General features: G+C 42.9%; 1 protein-coding gene across 1 annotated transcript in view; it reads left to right on the forward strand.

Moving 5' to 3' along the window:
- Positions 1-20,225, forward strand: part of HECW1 (HECT, C2 and WW domain containing E3 ubiquitin protein ligase 1) — a 181,930-nt gene that overhangs the window by 122,056 nt on the left and 39,649 nt on the right. Inside the window, exons 13-20 of the mRNA XM_061996514.1 lie at positions 2,288-2,473; positions 3,074-3,208; positions 11,799-11,904; positions 12,101-12,197; positions 14,143-14,226; positions 15,271-15,380; positions 18,036-18,156; positions 19,585-19,698. Of these exons, the coding sequence (XP_061852498.1) occupies positions 2,288-2,473; positions 3,074-3,208; positions 11,799-11,904; positions 12,101-12,197; positions 14,143-14,226; positions 15,271-15,380; positions 18,036-18,156; positions 19,585-19,698 (953 nt within the window). The remainder of the gene's footprint in view (positions 1-2,287; positions 2,474-3,073; positions 3,209-11,798; positions 11,905-12,100; positions 12,198-14,142; positions 14,227-15,270; positions 15,381-18,035; positions 18,157-19,584; positions 19,699-20,225) is intronic.

Raw genomic sequence — 20,225 nt, forward strand, 5'->3', positions numbered from 1 at the left:
AGAATGTAAATGAATTTTTAAAAATTAAATAACTTTTTTTTTTAATTAATACAATAAATCCTCACGTTTTCTTGCCAACCTGGTATGGAGTGGGGAAAATGTAACAACAGGTCAACCAGGAGGAAACAGATAGGGGAATCTCACAAGGAGATGTAGTCCCAGTTTTCCCTACCTTAAGTGTAGTTCAGTTGGGCATCTACACATGACTCCTGAATATTTGGCAAGTCATCCATTTCTGGGTAGGGTTGACTTTTCCTTTTGAAAAGAAGATAAAGCACTTCAGGATTTGCCTCAGCACAAGCTTTTAGCTTACTTCAGACATCAAGTTTGGCTGTAGTGCTTTGCAGGTTGAAGCCACCTGTCCATGCCTAAGCATCTACCAGAGATGATTGTGTGTGGAATCCAGCAGAGCAAGGGATGCATTAACTCATCTGACATTACCTGCACAATATTTCTTCCATTGATTAGGTGACATATGGTGATTTATAGCTAGGAGCAATATCGTTTTCATTCAGCATAGTTGTTTGCAGAACTACTTCCATAGTGGTGTAAGAAACAGCTCGCAAGAAACTGAGTCCCAGTTTTATTTCTCACTCAATAAAAAAAAGCCAAGAGGCTTTCAGTTTGAGTTTATAAAGTTGTTTCTAATATGAAAGCCAGAACAATCTATTGAAACATCTGTCAAAAGGTCATATAGATTCCACTTGTACAGAAATAATGGCCCACATAACTTCTGGCTTAACATGGTTTTAATATTTTAACCACAGGCCTCTATTAAAATTTCAAGCTATTAATTATGGCAGTGATGTTTGGATTGGAAAATATTATCCAAGAAAGGCTCTCATTTTTCAGGTATTTTATTTCCATGAACATATAAAACTACATTACATTTTTTGTTTCCCTAATGCAGCTGAGAGACTCAGACACTGATCACACATTAGGTCAAAATGCAACTTCTGCCGTGGAGTAAGCTGGAATCTTAGAAATTTGAGACCATGAAGCTTTCTTGGATTATAATCACATCATGTCTTCAGGGCAGAGATCATATCTCTGTTATTTCATAACTTCTACCAACTCTTGCCATAATTAGGAACTCTGTGCTACAGGGACTATTCTCACTGCTACCACCACCATAAATCCTTACATAATAAAGATAATACTTGTAAATGTTTTATTGCACTATGATGGTTAAGACACATTAAAATGCACAGAAATTGAGAAGTTGAAGCCGTCAGGTGAGAGTCTCTGGACAGATTACAGGTGTGCACAGTGGGGCTCACTTCACTGGAGACACAAGTCCTCTGGTGATCCTTTAGTGCTCTAGTGAGTGAATCCTTTGGGCTCACCAGCAGAACCAGTGCACTCACTTTCTCTAATGTTCAGAAGGTTTGCAGTTTTTCGTAAAGTTTCCTATGTCTTGAGGAGCTTTTTCCCTGAAATAAAAGATCCCAGGAGTAACCTGTGGATGATAAAAAGCATTGTCACCACAAGTGTATTTTGTGGTGTTTTATCATTGAATACACCGTGGCAACTAATATGGTTGACTTTGGCACCTGTTCTGCAACCCAACCAGCAGTAACTCAGAACTTCATCAGAACACGTTCCTCTGAGAGATGTCTGTAATGCCCTTCTGAGATGCAGTGATCTGTCTTGAGGGGCAGCCTTCATCTGACTCACAGAAATGTCTCCATCTGTCATGCTTTGCAGCAGTTGCACAAACAAATGTTCAGTTCCAGGAAATGATTCACAACTTCCAAAAGTAGACACTGAAAGTGTCCATTTTGTGTCCTGTGGCTATAAAGTGACCGTAAATAAGGAAGTAAGCTCAAATGTAGATATTCTCACTACAGTCCTCTTAAGTTCATTAACCCTATCCCATGCATCTTGATTTGAACGATAGTGTAAATACAGTTTCACAGCTGTCCTTGCATCTCTCTGGTATAATCCAGTCACAGAAATGGTGTTCCTGTTGACCAGTCAAAGCAATGAAATAGGCACAACTACATGCATTGTGAGTGCCTGGTGCTTTAACTGACCATCCTTTTGGGGGACATTAGAAAGACAGTTTATGCTAACTGTGCATCCTATGTGGGACTTTTCACTTTCCAAATGGTTATTTCTTAATTTTAGGTGTTCATGTAAAGTAGTCATTAAAATCAGAATGAGATGAAAATGGTTCTTGACTGTAACAGGGTTTCAGTTCTTTAGTCGTATGTCCCATGAAATAACCAAATGTGTTGTTTTGACATCAGAACTAGCTTCCTCACTTCTGTTTTCCATCTCACAGAGTGCCTATCGAGTCTTCACTAACAGCACCTGCTTGAAGCATATGATTCTGAAGATCCGTAGAGATGCTCGTAATTTTGAGCGCTACCAGCACAACAGAGACCTGGTAAATTTTATCAACATGTTTGCTGATACCCGTCTGGAGCTTCCTCGCGGCTGGGAGATAAAAACTGACCAGCAGGGCAAGGTAAGAGCAAAACTGATCACCCATTTATCAGTGTCTCAGGCTACAGGATTGCTAACGGTTCCTTCTTTCTCAACTCAACATTGGTGGTTTGGTCTGAACAACATAAGCAGCAAGCAGAGTTATTTTAGAAGGGGAAAAAAGGCTTCAGGAACAAATATTGGGAAGCATAGTGGTGATCCTCTAGCTTTCTGTGGAATATCACACCATAGCCAAGGCAGCCTTGGACTAAAAAAAACATTCAAGGCAGATTTTAGACGTTATGACTGCCAAATTTGGCTTAGTGTCTCTGCCTCTTGTGAAGCTTTGCCAGGTGACTTCTGGAAACACCAAATAGGCTAAAGCAGCCTTCCTCGGTACTTTTATTTGTTTATATCTTGTTTCATTCATGGCAATTGCACTTCAGTTTGGCCTACAGTAGCTTCAGATATTTTCAAGAGCTATTTTAGCTTTGACTAATAAAGTCCTGTCACTTGCAGGTATCTTCCACAGAGTGTACCTACACAAGGTATTTCTGACACCCAGTTGCCAGTGGTTTTCACGTTATGATGCCACAGTGCTGGCAAAGTTCTTACAAAAACTCATTGTTCTTGTGTGTTTCAGTCTTTCTTCGTTGACCACAACAGCCGTGCCACCACTTTCATAGACCCGAGGATCCCGCTGCAGAACGGTCGGCTCCCAAATCACCTGACTCACAGGCAACATCTTCAGCGACTTCGTAGCTACAGCGCTGGAGAGGTATCTGTGCTAGTATCAACATAGCTACTTTGGACAGCAATCTTCTTATCTTTTAAGTGTTTTTAAACAGACTCTCTCATGAATTTTTATATTCCAAAGGAAATAAGAGATTTTTTTTTTCTTTCTGAAGGGTTTCTCTCAGAGATGGTAGTGAATGTTTGTGTTTTGAATGTTTTCAGAACAGAATAATGACAGAGTAAAACTCAATAACCAAAGTGAGATGATCACAGAATGGAACCCCTCTGCTAAAGCAAGTTCCCCCAGTGAAGTCACACAGTAACAATTCCAGGCGGGTTTTGACAACCTCCAGAGAAGGAGCCTCCACACCCTCCCTGGGCAGCCTGTGCCAGGGCTCCCTCACCTCAACAGGACAGTAGTTTTTTTCTCGCATTTAGGTGGAACTTTTTGATGTTCCAGCTTTTGTCCATTACCTCTTGTCCTGTCACTGGAGACAAAAGAAAAAGTGTCACCCATCCTTCTGGTATCCACCCTTTAAGTACTTGTAAGTGTTAATGAGGTTCCCCCTCAGTCTTCTCCAGGCTAAACATCCCCGGGTCCTGCAGCCTCCAGTCCCCTGATCATCTTGGTGGCCCTGCACTGGACACTCTCCAGAAGTTCCCTGTCCCTCTTGAGCTGGAGAGCCAAGAACTGGACACAGTACTCCAGATGAGGCCTTACCAAGGCAGAACAGAGGGGGAGGAGAACTTCTCATGACCTGCTGGCCACACTCTTGATGCATCTCAAGATGCCATTGGCCTTCTTGGCCATGAGGACACATTGCTGGTTCATGGTTAGTCAACCAGGACTCCCAGTCTCTCTCTCCAGCAGGTCAATCCCCAGCCTGTCCTGGTGCATGGGGTTGTTCCTTCCCAGATGCAGGACTCTGCACTTGTCCTTGTTGAACCTCATGAGGTTCCTCTCTGCCCAACTCTCAAGCCAGTTGAGATCCCGCTGAATGGCAGCACAGCCTCTGGGGAATCAGCCAGTCCTCCCAGTTTGGTGTCACCAGGGAACTTTCTGAGGGTACACTCTGTCCCATCATGCAGGTGGTTGATGAAGATGTTGAACAAACCTGGCCCCAGAACCGATCCCTGTGGAACTCCACTGGCCACAGGCCTCCAACTCGATTCTGTGCCATTGATCACCACCCTCTGGGCTCTGTCATTCAGCCAGCTCTCGATCGACCTCACTGTCCACTCATCCAAGCCACACTGCCTGAGCTTTCTGATGAGGATGTTGTGAGAGACAGTGTCAAAAGCCTTGCTGAAGTCAAGGTAGATGACATCCACTGCTCTCCCCTCATCTAACCAGCCAGCTATGCCCTCATAGAAGGATATCAGGTTGGTCAAACAGGATTTGCCCTTGCTGAATCCATGTTGAGTCTCCCTGATAACCGTCTTATCCTTTGTGTGTGTAGAGATGGAATCCAGGATGAGTTATTCCATCACTTTTCCAGGGATGGAGATGAGACTAATTGGTCTGTAGTTTCCTGGGTCATCTTTCTTGCCCTTTTTGAAAACTGCAGTGACATTGTTCTTTCTCCAGTCCTCAGGCACCTCACCTGTGCCTCATGATCATTCAAAAAAGGATCTTCCTTTTCCAGAAAAACATATGGAATAAATACTTACGAAATTAAAATTAAGGTTTCTTGCAGCAGGACCAGTGTGAACAACTCTCACTGCCAAATGGGGCTGGGATCAGGAGCTGACTGGAGTGTGAAGTCAGTACTTCAGGAACAAAGGCAGACCAGGCATGAGTAGCTTAGGGAGATTTTCGCCATCTTGGGTGAATACAGCAGCATACCTTCTGAAGCTAGATGTGTTATCAATGGATCTATTTAAATCATATCTTCCCACCAACTTAGCAAATTCCTTCTGTCAGCAGCCTACAGTTTAGTGTTGGTGTTGTGACCAAATTATTGATTTGAATATAAAAGTCACCTACGTGATGATTCATACTTGGGCTTGTGCTTGCGTGGGACTTGCTTACAATCATCATGCTGGGGAGAGAAACACTGCTGAGCAACTCAGATGACCTAGCCCAAAAAATACTCTTGGTTTTGCAAGTGCTGGCAAGGCTGACAAAGAGCAATTTGTAATAAACCCAAAATAGCAGGTACAGAGAAGGGAGTGAAAAGCATTGAATACTTTTGAGTAATGATTCTCTGGAGAAATTGTAAACTGTTCACCGAGGCTACTGATTTGGCATGATCAGCCACTGAAACAGGGCCTTCTGTTTTAGCAGACATCATCTCACAGTCTTGGTAGCCTGAGTCTCACAGTTCTTCTGCACCCTTGTAGTCAGTAGCTTCCCCTCTTGAAGTTTCTACTGCTCTACTGCAAGGACCCCCACTGATTTCCAAGGACTTTTAGATCAGTGTCTAAAAGCCCACTGTTTACACGGGAAAGATTCAACCCTTTGCAACTCAACCTGTTTTATGAAGAGCTGCTTGTTCTGTGTCAGTTCTTCCAAGTATGTTTGGATGTGCTTTTGTCCTATAAGTCATGTCTGCAGGGACACACTCAGGGCTTTGTCCTGGCCACATGTCACCTATCTGCAATCCAGCTGGTGTCTTTGCTGAGCAGGTCATGTGGCCTCTGGAATCTGTCAGCAGGACAGTATAAAGGACCATGAAAGACAACCACCAGTTTTGAATATTATGTACAGATGTCAAACAAGCCCAAAGGAGAGCAGATCAGTGCAGCTTCAGCCATGGTTGTTTGTGGATGCCCAAAAAGGTACAGAAAAGAGCCAGGCTAACAAGAGGAAAAACTCTTCGCTCTACCTCAGCACACACACACCTGACATTCTGCCCAAATGCCAAAACAAGTTGCCGTGTTCTGAACTTCCCAGGAACTTTGTGACACTGAGTGATCAGTTGAGGAAGGAGCAGACAAAAATCATAGTCAGATGAGCCTAAAGTTTGCAAAAAGAAATACCTCTTCACACACAGCTATGGCTCCTAGCTGAGTCATGGTAAAGAAATTATCATGGTTCTAAGCAGTTGTGATCTCAGTACTCAGCAGCAGATCAAAAAAGCAAATGGAATGTCTGGAATTCTGAGGAGATTAACAAAAGATCTGTTTAATCTAGGAGAGGACAGACATTGCAGTTTTGATAGTACTTGCCAAACCAATCTGATCAAAATAAGGCAGGATCTAAATTCAGTACAAATAGTTAGCCACAGGAACTAACAGTTATGTGGGCATTGGGTCTCCATTTCTTCATTCTCTCAGGTGAAAATATATTGCAAAATCCAGTTTTGTCCTTGTCACCAACCAGCTTCCAAGCTCTCTGGCCAGGGGCGAGGAAGTAAATAGGCTGATCTCCTGCCCTCCCTTCCATGACATCCATGAATCTTCTAAATCCTTTTGGCTCATGAAAATACAGCCTTGACTCTTGCCTAATAATCTGTGATGTTGAACAGAAGACTTTGAAATACTAATAAAGATTTGGGGTTTAGTACATCAAATGTACTTTGACAACTCTCTCATGAAATTGGAAGTGGAAAATATACTTTCTCAAATGTGACAGTTTTGTTTGCTTTATGATATTTAAAATTCATTCCCAGTGGAAAATAGAAAGAGCAATTGCACAGCTTCTACAGAAGACTGGCTGATGCTTCCAAGTGCTTGTATTCAAGGCCTGTCCCAACTATTAACAGGGAAAGTGGAGATTAAAATGTCCCTTTTGTCCTTAATCTCTCTATGGTGAGCTTTGACTTTAAAAAAATATATCTGTGCATATAGTCGTACTCCATTTCCCTCTAGCAAGAAAGGAAGCATCCATTGCATAAATTAGTCTGTAGTGTTTATGCTTTTCTTTGTGTGGAGTATTCTCCCAAATGAAGAACCTGTGGTGGTTTAGCCCAATGTCCACTCAGTCATAAAATCATTCCTCCTCCAAAACTGGACAGAAGAGAGAGAAATATAACAAACGGCTTGTGAGTTGAGATAAGGATGGAGAGAGCACTCAGCAATTAGTGTCATGGGCAAAACAGACTCAACTTAGGGAGAAAAAGGTTTCATTTATTAAAGAAATAATAAGAGCAGGGAGATGAGAAATAAAACCATCTTAAAAACACCTGCCCCCACCCCTCCTCTTCCCAGGACTCCCTTTCCTCCCCTCCACCAGAGGCGCAGGGGATGGGGTTGTGGCCAGTTCATTACAGATGGACTTTGCTGCTGCTTCTTCTCAGGGGGAGGCCTCCTCACACTTTCCCTCCCATGGGAAACAGTCCCTCACAAACTTCTCCAACGTGGGTCCTTCTCATGGGCTGCAGCTCCTCACAAACTGCCCCAGTCCTTCAGGCACTGACTGCTCCAGCCTGAGTCCCTCACGGGATCACAAGTCCTGACAGCAAACCTGCTCCAACGTGGTCACCTCCCCCACAGACTCTCAGGTCCTGCCAGGAACTTGCTCCAGGATGAACTTACAGAGTCACAGCCTCCTTCAGGCATCCACCCGCTCTGGCATGGGCTCCTCCACGGGCTGCGAGTGGATCTCTGCTTCCCGGTGGCCTCCATGGACTGCAGGGGGACAACCTGCTTCACCATGGTCCTCACCACATATCACAGGGGAGCTTTTTCTTTCCATGCCTAAACACCCTCCTCCCCCTCCTTCTCCACAGACCTTGGTGTCTGCAGAGATGTTTTCACATTCTCCCTGTTGCTGCTGCAGTTTTTCAACTGCGCAACAACTACTTCTCCTTCTCAAATAAGTTATTCCCAGCGGTGTTACCTCCATCACTAATTGGCCAGGCCTGGGTCAGGTGCAGGGTCCAGCTTAGAAATGACTGGCCCTAACTCTGTGAGCTACACGGGAAGCTTCTGGCAACTCTTTTTGTTTAAAGAAGCCACCCCTGTAGCTCCCCTGCTATCAACAAACCTGGCCCAGGCAAAACCACTACACCTCTGTAAAATCTTTTGGTGTCCACCTGAGTAGATATTTGATATTAAACTATATTATACGTAAACTTGACCAAAAAATGCCACAGATCCTTTAGTAAGCATTTCTTTAAGGGTATTAATCTTTTACAGAAAAAAAGGTGGTTGGTACTACTCTTGGTTACCTGGTTTTTGAGAGAAAAGTTCAGGCAGCTGTACTGGTCGTCAGTGACTAAAAGAACACAGGTCACCATGTACTTCATTGCCTCATGCCACTGCTGTAAACAGAGCAGGTCAGAAGCACTTGTCCTCTTTGGGACTTACTGTCTGAAATCGGCATGTACAGTTACAGGGTAGAGACTTTAAAGACAAGGAGCAAGAATCAGGCATCCATAAGTGGACCGGTGAGCAAGAGAAGCAAAGGGAGATACTGGAATATGGCAGTATATGAATCTCCTTACTGACCCAAACCACAATAAGCAAGTAATGGGAATCAAACAGCCAGGAGCCTCTCCTGCAATGACAGAAAGCCCAGGAAAGGGTATGATATCACTGAAAGGCTCCTGTGACAGTTTTGACTCTCTGTTGTGGCTGCAACATCACACTATCAATTGCAAAACCCTGATGTAAATCTGTCAGATCACCCTGCACTAGATGAACCAGGTCACTAAGTCATTAGAGGGGTCACTCCTTTTTAATTAGAGAAAAGCCGCCTGGATGAGTTCCTGTGTGACCTCTCTAGGTGGCCCTGCTCTGGCAGGGGAGTTGGAATAGATGATCTTTTGAGGTCTCTTCCAGCCCTTGAGATTCTGTGATTCTGTGAATAATGTGCTACTTTAAATTGAATGCTTTGTTTAGAAAGTCAAAGTAGACAAGGCAATTAAACATTCAGTTGGAGCAATCAATTTTACTATGTTAGCTAAAAGAGTGGAAAGAGGAGTGTTAACAAAGTGGAGGTTAATTAGATGGCTGGGAATTTCCCTGTTGTGTTGCCAGAGAACTGTTTAGAGGTGTAAATTTGTAAAGACCATGACCCACACACAGCATTAGTGATGCCTAGTGATGGTGATGGAGAGAGGTACAGCACCACAGGAAGTGCAATTTACTGTGTTATGATGTGTACAGAGCTGGATTCTTGCAATATAGATGACTTTAGTGGTTAAACCAGAATTGAGAAGAAGGGGTGAGAGGGTAGAAGGTTTCTCTTCATGAGCTTGAGACACATTTCTTTTCAGAATTCTTGCTTCAAGAGGAATATGATCAGGCACACAACTCAGCCAGGCTGGAAAGCTAGCTAAAACAAACATTAAAGTAGAAATGAGGTGACATGAGCAAGAGCATAACACAACCCTAAGTACCATGCAGTTCCCCAGTGAGGAGCAAATACTAACTCGTGCTAATTTTTGAGAGGAATGTTTAACTCATTTACTCCTCCCTTCCCCCCTTCCTGTCTTCTGGTCAGTAAATCTATGTGTAGCAACAAGGGCGTAGGATTTGTATTTGTCAGAGACCACCTTTAAAGACAGGCTCACCTACCATCTGACTCCCATCAAGTCCATTCTGTGAGAAGCTGGGGAAGAGGCACTCTCACTTGATCTCCAGAGCCCCTTGGAAGTGGAGAAGCTGAGCACAACACACTACCTTAGCAAAGTCCCATGTGTCCTTGCCAATCCAACTGATCACAAGCCAGTGGGTGATCTGGCCTGTGCTGCCCAGACAGTCCACGGGACAGCTGGTCCCAGAAGAGCCTCATGCCCGCTGTGGGCATGGATTGTAGGGCACGTCTTGCGCCTCAGCTGCCTCCTCCTTCCCCAGTAGAGAGTGAATGTCATAAAGAGCTCGTGGTGCCTGACAGAGTGGGTTCCTGGCTCAGAGAGAAAGCTGCCTGAGCCCAAGCTAAATTTGTGGTGTTGGTCGGACTGTGGGGGTGTGAGAAGGAGACAAAGGCAGAAGATTTAGCACGGCACAGAGGGACTTAGTGAGTTATGTGTGACCTGCTGGAAAGTACTTCCTGGTTTTGAAGGGAAGGATTGGACCAAGGTTAGCACTGCAGGCTTGGCTGTTCTTCCTAACACTGGAGTCAGCAGATGGATACCAAAATAAAATGGGTGCAAGTGAAAGCAATTGAATGATGGAGTGAAACATTCACCAGGCATTTTCACAGCAGTTTCGTGGTTTCCACTACAGTATGTTTAATTAGAATCATTGCAATTTTTCATTGTTTAACCTGTGTATTGACATGTATCAAGCACATTGACTGGTATCTTATGAACATTTTATGCTTTATGTGCTCCAAAGGCACCTTGCCAGTCACATTTAGCTTCTTGGTTTTCATTTGTATCCAGTTAGAAGACCTGCCATTTGGTTGTACCACTGAGAACAGGTTGGTACCATTTGCTTGGATGTGGAACTAAGCATTTAAAATGTTGGAGTAGGGGCAGCTTCTTCCTCAAGTGATTGCCAAGTACTACAGTGCAGTGAGAAAGGAACAGCTGTTAGCCCAGTAGAGTAACACTTGGAGGCAGAATGTCCTCTAGTACTGATGCAAAGTGTCCTCACACTCATTTTGTAGCTATGCTCCTCTGTTAGCTTCACCATGGCCATATTCTGGAGGAACACAAAAGAGAAAGAGGTGGATTCCCCTCAGCTTGCACATGTCCCCAGTGAGCCACTCAGTGAATAATGACTTACTGAAATTGTACTGATTGCCAGACCTCAGTCTATGACTTTTCTTATCCTCATACCTCAGTGTTTTCCCACCTGTAAATGCATTTACCTTTGTGACATGATTCTCTTCACTAGGTACTGTGTTTAGGCATTATTTAAGTGCCTCACTTAAACAGTAGTGATAAATTTCTTTGTTACTACTCTTTCACAGGTCTTCAGGGTATGTTCCTTTATCAATGTATACAATTCAGCTTCTATTTCTGGTTATGCCAGTTAGGCAACTCTCTTTTCTGATGATATAGCCCTTTTCTGTCCATCTCTGCCATGATATTTCCAATATTAAATATCCTTTCAACAATTAAGAGGTTCCAAGGAAACACAAGGAAGAATTTCTTCACTGTGAGGGTGAGGGAGCACTGGAACAGGCTGTCCAGATGGGTTGGGGAGTCTCCTTCTCTGGAAACACTCAAAACCCACCTGGATGAGTTCATGTGTGACTTACTCTAGGTGGTCCTGCTCTGGCAGGGAGGTTGGACTAGATGATCTTTCAAAGTCCCTTCCTACCCTTAAGATTCTGCGATTCTGTGATGCTGAGTAAACATGGTGCAGGGGTTGTGGTTTTTTCTCTTTTTCAAATGAACATTGCTGTGAAAACCTTGAGGTAGATGCAGTTATGGTAGAACTAGAGGCTGTGTGGTATTACAGAGGTTTTCTTTTCATTGAATCGGAGAATTCCATCACTGCAGTACCTTTGTTTACTTGCATTTACATCTGGATTCCAGTGCTTCACTGCACCATCAGAGAGGTGTGATAGCTGTGGATAGTGGTATCCCTTCCTTTGGAAGCACAGAATTACCTGTCTTTTTAAAGACGGTTGAAGTATAAAGCTATAATTTTTGTGTCAGCGTTCTGTCCTTCAGTCTGTCTACATCATGAACCCTTCTGAAGGTCACAGAAGTAATGATGAAAGACGTTTTTACTGACCATTTACCAATGGTCAGTTTTGATCATTCTTTCCCTTTCCTCTGATGCTTTAGGCCTCCGAAGTCTCTCGAAACAGAGGAGTTACTCTGTTGGCCAGGCCAGGCAATAGTCTTGTAACAGCTATTCGAAACCAGCACCATCATGAGACATTACCTCTAGGTAAGCCAAGTTTCTCTTTTCTTTTCAAAGCAGTGCTTACAAAGATGCTTTTTAGAACCTAGTGACCACAGGCATTGCTTCATGTTGGCCTGTGTCTCACTAGCAGCACAGTGCATTCCTGCACACTCACAGTGATGTGGCCAGTCTCACTCAATGATAAATAAAGATGCTGCATTGTTTTTTTCCCCTTTTCCAGCTTATAATGACAAGATTGTTGCATTTCTACGCCAGCCCAACATTTTTGAGATGCTGCAGGAGCGTCAGCCCAGCTTGGCCAGAAACCATGCACTCAGGTACAGCTTTTGTCCAGACTGCTGAAACTGAGTTCCTGGAAACACTCCTTGTAGTGGGGAAAAATGAGTTCTGGTAACTGTAATGCAAAAGATGGACTTGAGCCCTGTATGGAGCTCTCACCATTAAAGAGTGGGTGTGGACCACCAGAATCTATGTAGTTACTGTAGCTATTTCCCACAGACACTCAAGAAATTAAAAGAAGTGTGGGCAAATAGTGACATCTCTAATTTCCATCCTATGTTTTCTTGAATATCAGAAATTCTGTCTTCACCTACTCTTACCACTTTGCTTTTCAGAAAAGAGGATTAAACTTGTGTTTGCAGCAAAGCCCCAGTAATTTCAGCAGAACCCTGATTTTAACTCATGGCTGGATTTACACCCATGCCATGGCCATAGTCACCCTAGATTTTATAAAGAAATAGGAATATAAACAAGTAGATTGTACTGCTGTATTTAACCTTTCTCACTTATGACTTCATGTTAGTCCTCTCCAAAGTAATTAAATTGTATCTTTCTTTTTCTTATGCCCATTCCTTTCCTATTAGGTTAAAAAAGGGGAAAAAAACCCCAGAACCAAAAGCCAGTAGAATGTAAATTCCTTGTAATTCCAAAGGTTAATTTAATTGTTTTGGCCAAGAACCTAAGCTGCCATTAATCAGTCTCAGTAATACTGGAGTGCGACAGCTAAGGATTTGACCAAGAATTTAGTTTGCACTGTGGAGTAAAAAGTGCAGCTGCAGGACTGGCAAAGAGGCAGGAAAGTGCAAGGGAAGCACTTTCAACTCACTGCAGTGCAGTTTCTCCTGATAGCCCTACCGATTCCTCTTTTACCTGTGAGGGCACACAAAGAGTTCTTTGGACGTAAGGGTTAGACTTCCTTCCTGGAGGAAAGAATGCATTCAAATACAATGAGGGAGAGAGAAAAATGCTTCTGGTGTTCAAGATGTACATGTCTGTAACTAGGAAATTTTTATCTTCACCATCAAATTATTCCAGACTATAATTCTTTTTCTCAGCTATAACTGGAATTCTAATTTCTCAGAGAACAGATGCTGCTTTTATCTCATGACCAGAGAACAAAACTGACGAGCAATAAGGACTAGACAGCTTAACGAATGTGTAATGAGATGTATGACAGGATATTGAGCCCTTTACCTCTGGGTCATTGCTTTGATTATACCTTAGGTCAAGAGGGATCCCAAGCTCCCGTCTAATGCTTGTGCAGCAGGTATTAAGCAAACTCCTGAGAGACAAACGTCTGTCTTTTACAGGCTTTGATTCTGCAATACATTGCAGCCCCACCCAGCAAGGTACTAAAGCATATCCTTGACTTGAGGTGGAATCCTTCAACATGACACAAGAAAAAATATTCTTGGGTACTGCATTTAGAAACTTGCTGAGAGATAGGGATGTAGATCTGGGTCTTCTATGGTCCTAATCTTATTAGTGTTCATTTAAGCAACAGAATGTGAGGTTGTACACGGTTACTGTATAACTTCCGTGTGATCAATGAATACCAAGTGTTATTTACCAGGTAGAACTGACAGAGGAAGTTGTGTTATGTGAAATTCTGTTAACAAAAGGTGGTAAATTACTTGTAACCTTAAACAAAAAAATCTGTCTGACTGTGACAATAGCTATCACCCTACACCTGAGTGTGCAGGACTGAGAAATCATTCTGTTTTCTAATATATGGTGTAAAATCTCCTGGATTTTTTTGGTCAAGAAACAGAGTGATATATAAGTACATTGAGTTTTGCAAGTTTGTTAGTGTGTTTAGCAAATGAATCGGGCAGTTAGGGCTTTTGCCATTTCTGTAAGGAGAGAAACACGAATGGCAAAACCCCAAGGAGTAATAATTCTATGTATAGTTCATGCCTTGAGAGTGGCACATTTTATTCTTTTTTTTTTCCTTCCTTCTCAGTAATATGTTTTATGTTTCAGGGAGAAGATCCACTACATTCGGACAGAGGGTACACATGGGCTTGAAAAGTTGTCCTGTGATGCAGATTTAGTAATTCTGCTGAGGTAACCAATTTGATCAAAAGCATAGCATCGTTGCTTATGGTACCACAGAAGCTGCCTGGCTCTTTCTCAGCATAATTGAAAATATTTTGTTAAATCTTTCAGGACCTTTGTAATAAGAATAGGATTCGTTGCTACTGATAGTTACCCAGAATAACTCAACCAGAGTGTATCAATCAAGCAGGGACAACCTCTGTGAATATTTCTATTTCCATCAGTGCAGTAAAATCCATCCCCAGCCAGCTCAATCAATATAGATGTTACAGTCAAGTAGCAGATAGAAAATTATCCAGTCAAAATGTTTCCTTTTAATGCAAAAATTCTTATTTCCTTATTTTAAAAAAAAAAAAGGAAAAAAATTAAAAAGGAGGGGAAAAACCCATTTTCTCTCTACAAGTAAATAATATAAGTGCTCAGGAAATTGCTAGTTTTACCACAGCAGTGCTGCCCACACACACAGGGCCAGGTCACGCTAAAGAAACCTTGGTGTGCAGTGCAGTGAGCGTTTTTGGGTAATGGAGATAGAGCTTCACTTGTTATTTGGAACAGAGACCTTGGTCTTTAGGTGCTAGCTACTTGTGTTCAGCTCAGATAAAGACTTTTTTTATTGTTTTATTGTTGCAGTGCTCCGGTGTTTTCCTTTTGCTCTATGCCACTGTCTAATGCAAGAAGTTTACAGCTTACTCCCATCAACCTAATCCAAATGATCAGAGAGCTGAGTTACATGAAAATATATGACCTGGGAGACAGCTGTGTGAATTTTGGTGTCTCACTGCTAGTGTGTTGAAGATGTCCCTGTTTACCACATAGCCTCAGTATCAGCAGATTGAGCCCGTGTTAGCATGAAACATCTGACAAAATTCATTTTGCTGTTATTTGTTACTGTTGACCTTGTATGATTTGGGAAACCTATGGATTTTGTGAATCCATGAGTTCAGAGGTGTACCCAAACTTAGGGTCACAGCAGGCTTGTGCCATACTGCAGATTTACCTTCCTTACTGTGACAAACATGAATCAGAGCTCTCCCTATCGCTGTTTCCATGCAGCCTTTTTGAAGAGGATATTATGTCCTACATACCCCTGCAGGCTGCCTTCCATCCTGGTTACAGTTTCTCCCCTCGCTGCTCACCCTGTTCATCACCCCAAAATTCTCCAGGTAAGGGGATGGGAAAAATAATACCAGATCTTGCATTTGTGATGTTTCTCCTGATAAATACAAAGGGGCAGATTCACAGCTAGCAGCAGCTGTCAGCCTGCTCAGTCCAGTGCCCAACCCAAATCTGGCCCCAGCTGTTTTTATGGCAGATCATTTTCCATTGCCATTATGTTTCTGCTGGAATTTTAACAGTAGCTGAAACACAGAGATCAGAAATTGCCCATATGGATGAAGGTATTTTCCTGCTTTTTTATGTAGCTGGAAAAGATTAGGATAAGAGCAGGGTGCTTTCCTATCATAGATCACTGGCATGGAAGCACATTCATGTTATGTGACAAGAGCAAGGAGTAATTTCCAAATCAAAGGTGTATTGCAATAACTTCCAGTGCTCCTGTAAAGGTCGGTCTCCTTTGATTGGTCTTCCAAAGACTTCGCTTCTTCCCAAGACTCATCTATTTTAAGACATGAGGGAGTCATCATGATTATGGGTTCTGGGGCCAGTCTTATTCAACATCTTCATCAACCACCTGGATGAGGGGACAGAGTGTACCCTCAGCAAGTTCCCTGGTGACACCAAACTGGGAGGACTGGCTGATTCCCCAGAAGGCTGTGCTGCCATTCAGTGGGATCTCGACCGGCTTGAGAGTTGGGCAGAGAGGAACCTCATGAGGTTCAACAAGGACAAGTGCAGAGTCCTGCATCTGGGAAGGAACAACCCCATGCACCAGGACAGGCTGGGGGTCAAACTGCTGGAGAGCAGCTCTGCAGAGAGAGACCTGGGAGTCCTGGTTGGCAATAAAGTAACCATGAGCCAGCAATGTGCCCTTGTGGCCAAGAAGGCCAATGGCATCCTGGGATGCATCAAGAAGAGTGTGGCCAGCAGGTCAAGGGAGGTTCTGCTCCCCCTCTACTCTGCCCTGGTGAGGCCTCATCTGGAGTCCTGTGTCCAGTTCTGGGCTCCTCAGCTCAAGAGGGACAGGGAACTGCTGGAGAGAGTCCAGCACAGGGCCACCAAGATGATCAGGGGACTGGAGCATCTTCCTTATGAGGAAAGGCTGTGGGAGCTGGGGCTGTTTAGTCTGGAGAAGAGGAGACTGAGGGGGGATCTCAATACTTACAAGCATTTAAAAGGTGTATGTCAAGGGGATGGGGCAGCACTTTTTTCCAAGATAGACAGCCCCCACCAGAGTCTCAGTTTTTGAGAGAGTTGACAGAATCAACAGAAATGTGATCTGAAGAAATCCATTTCTGGCTGAGCTTTTTAAACGTTCATGTAAATTACTTGGTTTCAAACAAAAATAACGGACAGGAGACTAAAATCTCAGAGGTGACTGTAGCAAATTGGAAGCTTATTCCATATTAAGAAGTTAAGTGCTGGAAATTTTTCTATAGGAGGACAGTGTTTTGTCAGAATATCCTATTTTTAGTTTTAACACCATTTTTCATACAGCTCACCTCCTCTACACCAAGACAGATCATGAACAAGCCTCCTGCAAAATAAAAGTATTTGGCAAGAATGTGACTTAGGAGAATGTTAAAAGAACTGCACTGATCTTTACCTGTTCTTGTGAAAACATAAGAAAAGTAAAATACTAATTTTTGGCAACAGCTTGTCTGCCTGCTTATTTCTGCCACTAGTTGCACAGCCCATGTTCTTCATGTCCTGGGGGAAAAGAAGTCTAACAGAAGAGATGTCACAAGGGAGTCTCTTTGCACTGGATGTAAATATGCCTTTCTCTTTTATAACAGGAGGCAGTTATTAGTGTCCTTCCCTCCTGGCAACCACCATATTTTGTGTTCCCACTAAATGTGATTATTTTTTTTTCCCTTCCTGTTGAGGATTTTCTGCCAGATTTCTCATAGAAGGGCTTGTTTTATTGTCTCCTCTAATAAGATAGGGAAATGGGATTTCACAGATCCATTCTTTGGGCCTGTGTGACATGACATTTGTTTATACCAAAGGACTAATCAGCTACGTTGAAAACACAGACTTCAAAACAAAGCGAGTCCCAAAATGCTGAAAATCTGCTGTATGTGTGAATCATAATAGGAAAATGTAGCATTTCTTGCTGACAGAAATCCTTCTTGATGCCACAAAGGGGTTTTGTCTTAATAGCTGGAAGTGTTTAATTAGATTAATGTAGGGAAACCCCATTCCCGGCTTGGCTGAGGGCACTAGACTCCAGTGAGAAGTATTGCCTTGAGCTCCAGAGGTTTGATCCTGCCAAGTAGGGAGATTTTCTGTGAATGCAGAGGACAGAGACCTCTTTAAAGTGCAAAAGGGAAAGAAAACCTAAGTACCAATGACCGTGATTGGGAGTTCTGCATTTCGGTCTTTCTCATACCTTTCTGATCCTTGAATTTCTGTTCAGATCAATCACAGCTAAAGGCTGAGGGAACACAAGGGCACACAAGAGGCAAGCTCAACAGTGTGTTTAGTGAAGAAGTTACAGCTCTGGAAGTCATTGCAATCACTGAATTATGAGAATTTACAACTTAATGCCATGTAGAACAAAAATGACACTTGGCGCACTGTATCCCTATAAGAAGTTCTTAATGCATTTGCTGATCAGTCCTGTCTGGAAATGTCAGCTGCATGATTTGGAAAAATGTAATGCCCCTTACACTTTAGGAGTATTTTTATTTTCCCACCAGGACTGCAGCGAGCAAGTGCAAGAGCACCTTCTCCTTACAGGAGGGACTTTGAAGCCAAGCTGCGCAATTTCTACCGAAAACTTGAAGCCAAAGGGTACGGGCAAGGTCCAGGTAAAATTAAGTGAGTATTATGACAAGTCACTCAGTCTAACATGCTGTTACTGTTTTGTGTCATTATCCATGAATGAAGCTACTGATAGGGAGTGGGAAACACACCAGAGATCGCGTGTTGTACGTAGACCATCAGGGCAAGATAAGATCTTAGAATATCCTGCAAAAGGGTGTCCTGAAAACAAATCCTCTATTCAAGAGGCTTTTGTGCAGAAGTTTAATTTCTTACAGATTCATATTCTCTTATACTCCCATTCCCTACTTATTTAACAGGGATGTTTGTATTCCTACCTATAATATAAGAATAGGAAAACCATCCATTCAGGCGGACATCCACCAGAGATTAACATCAGCTACATCGTTATCGTGGTGGAGCAACTCCAAATCCTATAGGTCTACCTGTCAGTATAACTCAGGGCCAGAGTATGACCCTGCAGAAATTAGCCTGTGTGTGCAGGTTTCTTTCAGTAGTTCTTTGCGTTGGTAGCCCTCCAGGATTTGGACTTAGCAGATTTCTGCCTCTCTTTCTATATTTTGGGGATCTCTGTAACTTGTTTGTGGCATTCACCTTCCAGACATTGTGTTAGCTTTTGAGTCTGTCCCTACTTGTGCTCGATCTATTTATCCTACTTGGCCAAAAGACTATGTGTTTCTAAGGTATTTCCTGGGTATCTGGTTTAATTTATGCATCAGGTTAGCTTCCCACCAAATTATATCTGTTGTGGAAAAAAAAAGAAGTATGAAGCCAAGCAATTTATTCCAGGCAAACTTTATCATCAAAGTATTCTTACAGAGCTGAGGAGTCCCAGCTGTTGGTTATCCCTTGGTTATCCCTTTTGGTGTTCTGCTAAGTGGTTCCAATGCAGGCACAAAATTTCATTTTACAGGGTCTGTCTTACAATGTTCATGAATATACAAACAAGAAGGATTTTTTGCACATACAATGTTTAAATATACTGTTTATTAAGTTGTTTTAGAGCTTGGCAGAGAAGTGAGAGGTGTGTTGTATAAACAGAGGCTGGTACTCCCTTTGCTTACCCTGCTACAGAAACAGTAATTCCCTGGACATTCACTGGATTAAATCCAGGAAGAGTTTGGGAGCAGTCCCAGAAAGCTGTGACTTCATATACACAGGGAACTCACAGTCCCCCTCTGCCACACAAATTTGTACACAGTGTTACAGAGAGACACAGCAGTAGGGCAACACTTTGAACCTCATCACAGTGTCATGAAGAAAATCTTCTTTGAGGCATATGGAAAAGCCTGATGAAAAATGCACGGAAAGCCCATGATAATTGAACAGCGTGTGCAGCAGTGGATGCGGATTTGTCACATTCTTTGGGAACGTCTCTCTCTTTACCAGCTCTTGTTTACATTCAGCCTCACAGGCTCACATGAGATTCAGTCATTAGATCTTGGTTTCTGCCTCCTTTTGCAGGTTAATTATACGGCGTGACCACTTGCTGGAAGGCACCTTCAACCAGGTAATGGCATATTCACGCAAGGAGCTCCAGCGGAACAAACTCTACGTCACGTTTGTTGGCGAGGAAGGGTAGGGAACCACAAAATACTATCAGTTTTGAAGTAGCTGTTATGTTGCAAACCAGAGGTGACTAAGGCTGATCCTCTCTTGTTGTGTAATGTTTCTTTGGTTTGTTTTACCTCAGAGTGATTCATCTTAATCGGCTCAAACATTTGTTCAAAATAACACTAGCAGTAATGCTTCATTTTGCTACAGCACCTTCAATCTAGATGTCTCATAGTGACAATTTAAGTGGTTCAACCACCAATCAAGTTCTATCTTGTTGCATAAGTATTTTGACTGGCTGGAAGGCAAACCGAGCTACAGGCCCGTGTTTACACACTGAATCAGACTGAGGACTGATTAATTAGAGACCGAGACCTTCATCTCCATTGTTACTCTAACTCTTCAAAATAGATCTGGTTTTGCTTCAAAACTGTATGCTTTGCATGCCATGATCATTTGTTATTCCTCTGTGGACTTGTCTCTGGCTGAAGTGAGAGACATGAATGCTGTTCAGTCCTTACAGTTTGGTTTGCCCAGTTGACCTTGGGAAG

The sequence above is a fragment of the Colius striatus genome, chromosome 5, assembly GCF_028858725.1.
Source record: "Colius striatus isolate bColStr4 chromosome 5, bColStr4.1.hap1, whole genome shotgun sequence".
Lineage (NCBI taxonomy): Eukaryota > Metazoa > Chordata > Aves > Coliiformes > Coliidae > Colius > Colius striatus.